General features: G+C 40.1%; 1 protein-coding gene across 2 annotated transcripts; it reads left to right on the forward strand.

Moving 5' to 3' along the window:
* Positions 1 to 522: 522 nt before the first annotated feature.
* On the forward strand, positions 523 to 5,776 carry LOC135081580 (regucalcin-like). 2 transcript variants are annotated; one of them, XM_063976324.1, is made up of 7 exons: positions 523 to 630; positions 788 to 878; positions 1,255 to 1,414; positions 1,864 to 2,061; positions 2,862 to 3,080; positions 3,634 to 3,749; positions 4,056 to 5,776. In XM_063976324.1, exons 2-7 carry the CDS (start codon positions 792 to 794, stop codon positions 4,296 to 4,298), a joined length of 1,023 nt encoding a protein of 340 aa, XP_063832394.1. In that variant the 5' UTR covers positions 523 to 630; positions 788 to 791; the 3' UTR covers positions 4,299 to 5,776. The 2 variants fall into 2 exon arrangements, with proteins under 2 accessions (XP_063832394.1, XP_063832395.1); XM_063976325.1 differs by having other exon boundaries at positions 529 to 878.
* The last annotated feature ends 4,008 nt before the right edge of the window (positions 5,777 to 9,784 follow it).

The raw sequence follows: 9,784 nt of genomic DNA on the forward strand, positions 1-9,784 counted from the left end.
TGTATTCCAGTATTTGAACGGTACCGCATTTAACAAAAGTGATTCGAATAGAAAAAAATACGGATCAGTTTGAAGACTACCAAATCTGTGTGAATCTAAAAAAATGTGCTTAACACGTCGTGGAAACATGTTCAATGATATCATAATTTGTACTCGGTTAAAGATATTATCAAAATTATATGAAATATTTTCATGTCTCAATCTTTTTAATAATATGTTTTTCCGATACGTCGCATTTTGTAGGGATTAAACGATACCAGAGCGATGAAACCGCCGATTACTATCATGGCTAATACGATGCATCGTGACCGTAATGATTTATTAAGATTACCAACTTGATTTCTGTGTTGTTTGTTTTTTGTTATTCAATTATATAAGCAATATTTATTTTCTGATCTAGATGATGATCAGATCTAGCTAATATTTATCAGAAAATAAGGATTAGGGTATCAGCTGGATCCTGACTGGTTTCACCCAGATTTATCTACTTGATACTACTGATATTCCGTATAAAAGGATGCACTAAACATTATTCTTTGGAGCATTGTTCTATCAGCTGCAGCTCAGGTGTTCTGCGCGATTTTCTATTTGTGAAGCTAAGAATCACGACTGCACATTTTGTTTTTATTGGTACGCGAGAACGTATACACCTGCCTAAACCGCCAGTAGAGTTTCAGATTGCTTAGTTAAACGATGCCAACTTAGTGGCTTAGATAATAAACATTTTCCAAGACTATGGTCTGTTTATAATTTTAAATAGTGCTAATATTATTATAAATATCTGCAGGACAATGAACGGTGTTTGGATTTATTGGTGTCTCTTATGTATTATCATCAAATTATGTGAAGCTCAGAATCAGTTTTTCAAAATTTCTATGGTAAGTTTTTTTCGTGCATTTTTTATAATGTTTTAAAAAGTTAGTCCTTGAAATTCCAATTGTTAATTAATAGTGTTTATTTATTTATACCTACTTACTTCATAAGTAAAATTGAGAAATTAGAGATTATGTTGGAAGTTATTTAGAACTTTCGCATTCAAAAATATATCGCAAATTGTATTTTTTACTTACAAAATAAACGACTTGCATCGAAATTTGACTTGAATTCGTCAGTATTTTGGTTTTGAGAACTTTATTGACGCAATTGCCATAACTAGGGCGATGCGTGGGCGCAAAAAGTCTTAAAGTTAGAGATGCAATGCAGTTAAAGAACTTGCACCGGGCTTCTAAAATTAATAACAAACCTTATCTTCAGGTATCATCAGATTTAAACCCCAGTCAGCCGGCAACGTTCCAGCATGGTGAAAGCCCCGTGTGGGACCCCGTAACGCAGAGCCTCTACTTCGTAGACGTTCACCAACAAAATGTACATCGCCTAGAGTACAGCTCTGGCAGAATACATACCAAACATATAAGTAAGTGGGTGTAAAATCGGCGCTCAGTAAAAACAGGGGCTTATTCCACTATTCCAGTCTATTAGTGAACTTTTTGTTCACTATTCCCCGTTAAAGTCAATTGGTAGCTTATAATGGGGAATAATGAACCAAAAAGTTAATTAATCCCCGTTATATTAGGATTTCATTTTTAAAATAATGGGGATTAATGAATAGTGGAATAAGCCAAAACAGGCTGATACTTTTGCTCGCGAGTGTCGTGACGAATCGAAGGGTCGTGAGTGACTTTGTGCCCCTTCTAATGAAAAGTTTACGACTACTTATGAAATATGCACAGTCAATATAAAAACAATATTAATTTATTTATCTGGGCAGCGTGGCTCTCCACGCTAATTAGGCCAAATCCTCTAGAGTCCTGCAATGCAAGTGACCTGATGATCATAATTAATTAAATTCCTATTTCTCATTAGGTTACGGGCAAGTGAACGTGGTGTCGCTAGTAGCGAATTCTCAGAGACTGCTAGTAACAGTTCGGGCGGGTGTATACTTGCTGGACTTCGATGTGCCCGGGGACGCGGCTCTGCGGCTCCTCACCACGGTCGACGATGGACTGCCTGACAACGTCATCAACGACGGCAAACCTGACGCCGAAGGGCGCTTTTGGGGAGGTAAGAAAGAATATAAGCTATCCATTCATCTATGTAGTTGGTTCCGGGATGGAATGACTTTTTTTTCTGCATAACAAGGCGGATATTTGACCACAATCGCACCTGATGTTAAGTGGGATGCAGTCTAGGATGGTATACAGGGTGGAATTTTGTAATGCCACCTGGAGGGAAAGTACTCTTAATATTGTAGATAGACATTTTTTCTCAAAGAAAACATTCCTTTATTTTTTAAAAGAAATAGAACTGCATTCGAAGAATTACAAAAATTTGCTCGCCACACCCGGGATTCGAACCAACTAAAATCTGTTAAAAATTACACCCTGTATTTTTATTGCATCGATCGTTAGGGGTAAGTATAAGGATGAAATCTCTAAGAAACTTGATAAATCAAACGAAAGGAAAACCATGAAATCTTAAATTATTTTAATTATGTACAGGAAATTGTATGGTATGGTAGAAAATTTTCGAAAATCTTTGAATGCAGTTCTCTTTCTTTTCAAAAATAAAGGAATGTTTTCTTTCAGTTAAATTTTCTATCTACAGTATTAAGAGTACTTTCCCTCCAGATGGCATTACAAAATTCCACCCTATATCTGCCCTGTAAGTGCCTATTCACTCTCGCCTTGAAAAGGCACGGATTGTCTTCGGGAAAGACAGCAGCAGGCAACGAATTCCAGTCCCTAGCTGTTCGCATTATAAAAGAGTCATCGAAACGCTTACAACCGCAGGCTAAATTTTCACTGCATCATACTTAATTTACTTTTTTTAAACTCATCTTAAAACTAATTTACTTTCCTCAGGAACCAAAGGCCCCCAAACCGGCGATGACGTGACTCCCGACAAGGCGACATTCTACAGCATAGAACAAGAGAGCTTCACGCACCCGCGCGTCCAGTTGCGCCCGGTATCGATCTCCAACGGGCTGGCGTGGTCTCTGAACAACACCGTGCTGTATTACATAGACTCGCCCACGCAGAAGGTGGAGGCGTTCGACTACGACAGTGTAAGGGGAGAGATCAGTGAGTATATCTGTATACTTTTAGTGGCTGAGTTGCGCCACTTTACTTTAACTTTGACAAACGTCAAAAATCTGTCAAACTCCATACAAAAAGCACCGGTTAATGTTATTGTTACGGTTAAAATAAGGTGGTGCAACTAAGCCTTATTGTTGGGCTTTGATGACCCTATTTTGACCAGATAAGACAGTAAGGAGGAAACATCAGATGGATTTGAAATTCGGAGCTGTGATTAACGGAAATCCATGGCTTATTTATTCTTCCAGTTAAATAGACAATTAATATGTCGATTAAATTGATGCCTCATCGTGGTAGCTATAACCCGTTCGAGTTAACTGCGCACCTGGCGGCCGTGACGTCACATCGACGCTCTGGTACGGACGAGGTGTGTAGGAGTTGCATTCAAGCGACGTGCGCAGTTAACTTGACCGGGTAGTATAGTTTAAAGCGCGCTTTTTCAGTTGCTATTTCATAAATTTCAATGAACAAAGCTGATCAAACTATTAAGTAAGAATGAGTGATTTATTTATATGTAGGTAACTTTATTTTGCTCCAGGCGGAAGGCGAACCATTGTAGACATATCAAATTACGGGTACGAAGATGCGATCCCTGACGGCATGACCATCGACAGCAAGGGACACCTGTGGGTTGCGCTGATGTTTGGGGGAACTGTAAGTTAACTTACATTACATATTGAATAATTACTTACATATACATAGAATATGGCTACAATATTTCCTATAGCCGTGTGGTTCCGGCAAAGTCAAATAACTACAAAGGAACCTACTCTTCACGTCGATGTATTTAAGAGGTGACTAAGGGAGAAATATGCGAACTTCCGGCTTCCCTAATCGTGGGGAGCGTAGCCTAAATCTACGTCTGATAAATTAGAGGGTCGTGCTCCTGATTCAGATACTAATAAATGATCTGATGATGATGATTCTCCATACATTTTTTCTAATTTCCTCTTTACCCAGGTTCTCCACATCGACCCGGATTCCCGGCAAGTGATCTACGGTTACAAAATCCCCGCCTCCCGGGTAACCTCAGTATGCTGGGGCGGACCAAACCTGGACGAATTGTTCGTTACTACGGGCAAAGAGGACACGGTGGAATCGACCCTTGAGCCGCTGGCAGGCGCCGTGTTCACGATACGGGGCACCGGCAGTAGGGGCGTAGAACCGAATTTGTTCAAGTTTGACAACGCTGATAAGTATTAACGTACTAGTGCATTTATATCGTTTCATCGAGAAATTTTATCGATTTTAGACGATCTAAATACATTTATCGTCTAAAATCTACGATAAGATTATATCGTGGCGCGCATCTTATGCCGGCTGGTAATAAAGGTGATAAATAAGATGTAACCAGCCGGGCTAGGATGTGCGCCGCGATATACTTTATCGACGTCAAAATGTATGGCAAAATCGATAAAATGGCGTGATAACCGCTTATCGCGGCGCGCATCATAGGCCTACAAGTCTAAGTTTTTCTGCTTAGCTACTAGTGACTAGGAAAGAGTCATTACAGGTTGAAAAAAGCTAAAATCAAAGAAAATTGTAATTGTTTAGGTAGTACTATTTATAAAAATATTAAATTATTAATTACACACCAGTGACAAAGTTATATTGCTTTTGCATGCGACACGATTTGTATATAATGTATAAAATACCTATAGGTTTGTGCGAAATATCGCAATGTAATGAATGGCGGCAAAATTCAAATTGAACACGGTTCAACATGTATTAGAAACATTAACTTTATAATGGTGTTGGTAGAATATCCAATTATAAATAATTTTATAACACAAGAATTTTATCTAGAGTTAAAATTCATGTTATGAAATGCGGATTACTTAAGTTCATCATCATCATCATCATTTTAGCCACGGAAGTCCACTGCTGAACATAGGCATCCCCAATGACCAATGATAATATAAGTTATTAGTACGAAAATAAACTGTTTTAATAATAATATGTTTTTTATTTACAACTTATGTGCTTTTACTTGGTAGACATCATAACATTGTTCTTTATCGTATCTTATCGAAACTACACTGTTAATTTATCAATGATGCAAATGATGACTCGAGAATAAATAAATTGTGAATGAGCATGATATTCAAGGGATTGGATTAAAATAAATAATATACGATTGCATTCTGAAATAATTTATTTTTAATAAGAGGACATGATTACCTACAACAAGAGCAATTTAACAAGAAATATTAACATTTTAGACTCCATCAATAATTAACAAAATCATCACGTGACAACAGCGAGAGAACGACTAGTATCAATTTACAACAATTTGTGACATTCATTTAGAATTTTGAAAAAAGATATGCGAATCCATTTTACAATCGAAAAACTTGAATATTACACCAAAACGTGAAGTGATAAATGTTCTAATATCTACATTATTTATAACCTATGAACAGTCGTATAATCTAACAACAACATAGTTGAATGCAAGTACGCTTTGCATTAACACAGTTTAGGCACATTTTTCCGATACAATTAATTATCCCATAAACAATAAAACGAAGCGCTAATCACCGGCATACTTATCACATAAATCGCTATACATACGTTTTTTTATATACACAGAGAACTTCGTTTACTATGTCGAGTTAAGCTGTATTTAAAAACTTTGTTAACATATTATTTTGTAATAAATATACAACCTACACACAATATATTGGATATTGTTGATTTAATTTACCTGTAATATAAAGATTTACTGCTTTCATAAATATTGACAAGCTGGTTAATTGAGGTAGTAACACTTAGAATGTTTCATACTAGATAAGATTTGCCAAACAAGGTGTATAGTCGTTTACCTTTGCTAACTATAAAATTTGGAATATCTACCATATTCTAGAGATATAAGGTTTACAATCGAGATTCCGTAACTTTCCTAATTTATGTGTCATTTAATTGACCTTTCTAATCGATGCAAGCTATTCAACGTTAAGATACATATTACTCTATGAACGGACTTCTCTAACATTAAACACTTTATAGAATAAGAAGTACGAACTATAGATACGGGCAATGGCAGTGTCTAGGCTGTTCCTTACTACAAGTGATATAGTCCGTAACATCTACGTTACATACATTCGAGACTCGAGTACGGTCTATGATCGTACTCTAAAATCACCACATCTTTCTTTCAATACTTATTGTATTGCTGGACGTATCGCGCCATAATTATTTCAGATCTATACAAATATTTAATTATGGAGAACCAATACTATTGTAGTACCGGAGTTAATGAGGGTATAATAGTTATCTGTGGGGCTACTCCTAAGGAACCTATTTCATTTTATTCCCTATGGGATCTATTGTACTGGGACACTATGGTAGCGTAACCTGCGCAACCAACAATATGTATACAACTACAACTTAATGGGCTTTATTTCATTAGGACACTGACAACGCAACCAACAATAAATATATTATATAAATTATTTCTCTGGGATACCGTGACGGCACAATTAACAATATGTATACAAATATACAGGTACCGGTACGGGACTATTCCCACCTCTCGTTCCCACCACTGCAACTCCTGTGTAGCCAGGATCTACAGCTTGACCGCCACAAAAACCCAACCAATGAAGGTCAAGTTTGTCCCGGGGGAAAGTTAAACTGTCATTGGACCCGCAACGAAATTAATCAGAAGAACATAGGAGGAGTTCGAAATTAAGGTTCGACTTCCCTCCATTGCAAAGCGGATGACAGGTGACAAACAAAGGTTTAAAACAGGTACCGGTACGCAACTAAAAAAAGTAAAACCCTTTCAGATCAGATATTTTATCATCGTTAGCGAGAATCAATGCTAAGCTATTTGCTTAAAATTAACACGACTGAAACACCAACAAAATCATTTAAATTCGTCTCCATTATTATGTGAAACATTTAATAAAGTACTTAATTTGCATGAAGTCATATCAGATAAAGGGTTATTGACTCATGCAATAAATTATATCGAACTGCTTAAGTTATGCAATACCCATAATTTCTGACATTTGCGTGACTTAGCATTATTATCACGCTTTCGTATAATTTTAATAAACACCTTTATTTAACGTAACTGCATGCAAAGCAAATTATAATTTTAACACCGTCAATTCGATAACATTAAACGTCATTATTATAATAAAATATAGTAAGACTTAGTGCTCACAATTTGTGCCGGATCATAAAAATTTAATTCCCTTCTTTACATTAAATAAATTATTGCTAATAATTAATTAACTATTGTAACATTAAATAAATAATAATACAATTATAACAGCCATAACATAGGTATAGATTTATTATTTAACTTCTCAAAATAGGTTAGGTAGTAATATTGCTTTTATTTGTTGTGATTAAGATTAATTAACGGAATATCAACAATCATTTTATCGATAGAAATGTAACTGTATTTTTAATAATTTGTAGAGAATTAGAAACTGTGAAATTTTAATTACTTACCATCTTTGTATACCTATCGAAAGTTTACATAAATTATTTGTTTTAAAACTAAAATTTTTAGTGTCTTTTATTGCACGTCATTTAAAATTACAATAAATAAATCCTATTCTATTGTCATAAAAACCTTCACAAAAAGTTTCTGTATACATAAAATTTATATTAAATAACAACATGGCTTGACAGTGACGTGAATTACATTGTATTGCTATTACGTTCATTTCATTCCATTTATTCCATTTGTAGTGAGCAAGTATCCTATTTCTAAAGTCATTTCATCATCTTTTAACTTTAAATCACATAAGTTAGCGTTTATTGACATCACTTTGACTTTGTTTGTCCATTATTATGCTAGTAACATTAACGGCGACGGTGACGGTGGTAGTTTAGTGCCTGTAGACAAATATTATTTTTACTAAAAAGTTATTGTTTTTAGGGCAGGCATTCGAGACGTGCGTCTAAAACGCTGCGTATCGCGGTTGCTTTATGAATTTCGATGCAACGAATTACATTAAACTTGCGCATTGGGCGCTTGTTATAACTCTAGTACTTTAGAAGATAAAATTAAATGTTCAGAGGTGGGCTTTTTTGCTGGAGAATGTCGGGACATACGGCCATAACTTACCGGTGGTCTCTAAACGGTAGATGTTTTTTGATGTAATCAACCTTATCTGCAGCTTTATGTACATAGAAAAAGGTTTGACTGGTAGCTATTTGCTGCTAAAAGGGGGTTCCTGTGCAGCTAAATGTAACCTAACTCAAAAAGAATGTGTAAACTAATATTGACAGCTCACTGCATTACCTGGGCCCCGATAGCGCTAAAAAATTTGAACTACAACGCGACTGGACGACGAACGAACTTCAGCTGTTTTGACAAATCCGTATCGCGGTATCGTTTTGACAGCTAGTTCAAACGAAGCTGAAACGTAAATGGAGTGCAACGCTCCGCCGTCGCGTCGTCCCGCCATCGCTCGGCCGTCGCCGGTATCTTGCTCCAAGACTAACGCCCGTATTCACAAACGTTACTATGAGGTCTCACAGTACGCGTGAACGCACAGGGTGACACACGAACAAATCACAGAGCTCTACTCAACACTCTGCGCTCGATTTACTGCTTCACCTACGCAAGCGTCGTTTGTGAATACGGGGGTAAGAAAAGTACCTCACCACTACATCTTGGGCGCCACGAGCCCGGCCATCATGTCGAAGGTGTTCCCGTCGGGCGCCACGCGCAGCTCGCCCGTGGGCGTGGCCACCAGCAGCCAGCCCGCCTCGTCCACGCCCGCCACGCAGCCCGCTACTGGCGCGCCGGAGTGTCACTAGTGTCTCACCACTACATCTTGGGCGCCACGAGCCCGGCCATCATGTCGAAGGTGTTCCCGTCGGGCGCCACGCGCAGCTCGCCCGTGGGCGTGGCCACCAGCAGCCAGCCCGCCTCGTCCACGCCCGCCACGCAGCCCGCTACTGGCGCGCCGGAGTGTCACTAGTGTCTCACCACTACATCTTGGGCGCCACGAGCCCGGCCATCATGTCGAAGGTGTTCCCGTCGGGCGCCACGCGCAGCTCGCCCGTGGGCGTGGCCACCAGCAGCCAGCCCGCCTCGTCCACGCCCGCCACGCAGCCCGCTACTGGCGCGCCGGAGTGTCACTAGTGTCTCACCACTACATCTTGGGCGCCACGAGCCCGGCCATCATGTCGAAGGTGTTCCCGTCGGGCGCCACGCGCAGCTCGCCCGTGGGCGTGGCCACCAGCAGCCAGCCCGCCTCGTCCACGCCCGCCACGCAGCCCGCTACTGGCGCGCCGGAGTGTCACTAGTGTCTCACCACTACATCTTGGGCGCCACGAGCCCGGCCATCATGTCGAAGGTGTTCCCGTCGGGCGCCACGCGCAGCTCGCCCGTGGGCGTGGCCACCAGCAGCCAGCCCGCCTCGTCCACGCCCGCCACGCAGCCCGCTACTGGCGCGCCGGAGTGTCACTAGTGTCTCACCACTACATCTTGGGCGCCACGAGCCCGGCCATCATGTCGAAGGTGTTCCCGTCGGGCGCCACGCGCAGCTCGCCCGTGGGCGTGGCCACCAGCAGCCAGCCCGCCTCGTCCACGCCCGCCACGCAGCCCGCTACTGGCGCGCCGGAGTGTCACTAGTGTCTCACCACTACATCTTGGGCGCCACGAGCCCGGCCATCATGTCGAAGGTGTTCCCGTCGGGTGCCACGCGCAGCTCGCC

The sequence above is a fragment of the Ostrinia nubilalis genome, chromosome 20 (assembly GCF_963855985.1).
Source record: "Ostrinia nubilalis chromosome 20, ilOstNubi1.1, whole genome shotgun sequence".
Taxonomy (NCBI): domain Eukaryota; kingdom Metazoa; phylum Arthropoda; class Insecta; order Lepidoptera; family Crambidae; genus Ostrinia; species Ostrinia nubilalis.

Excerpts from the sequence above, each read along its gene's own strand:
- LOC135081580 (XM_063976324.1), top strand. The coding sequence starts at position 792 with ATGAACGGTGTTTGGATTTATTGGTGTCTCTTATGTATTATCATCAAA. Across the intron at positions 2,062-2,861 it reads CGAAGGGCGCTTTTGGGGAG|GAACCAAAGGCCCCCAAACC; the intron begins GTAAGAAAGAAT and ends TACTTTCCTCAG. Across the intron at positions 3,750-4,055 it reads CGCTGATGTTTGGGGGAACT|GTTCTCCACATCGACCCGGA; the intron begins GTAAGTTAACTT and ends CTCTTTACCCAG.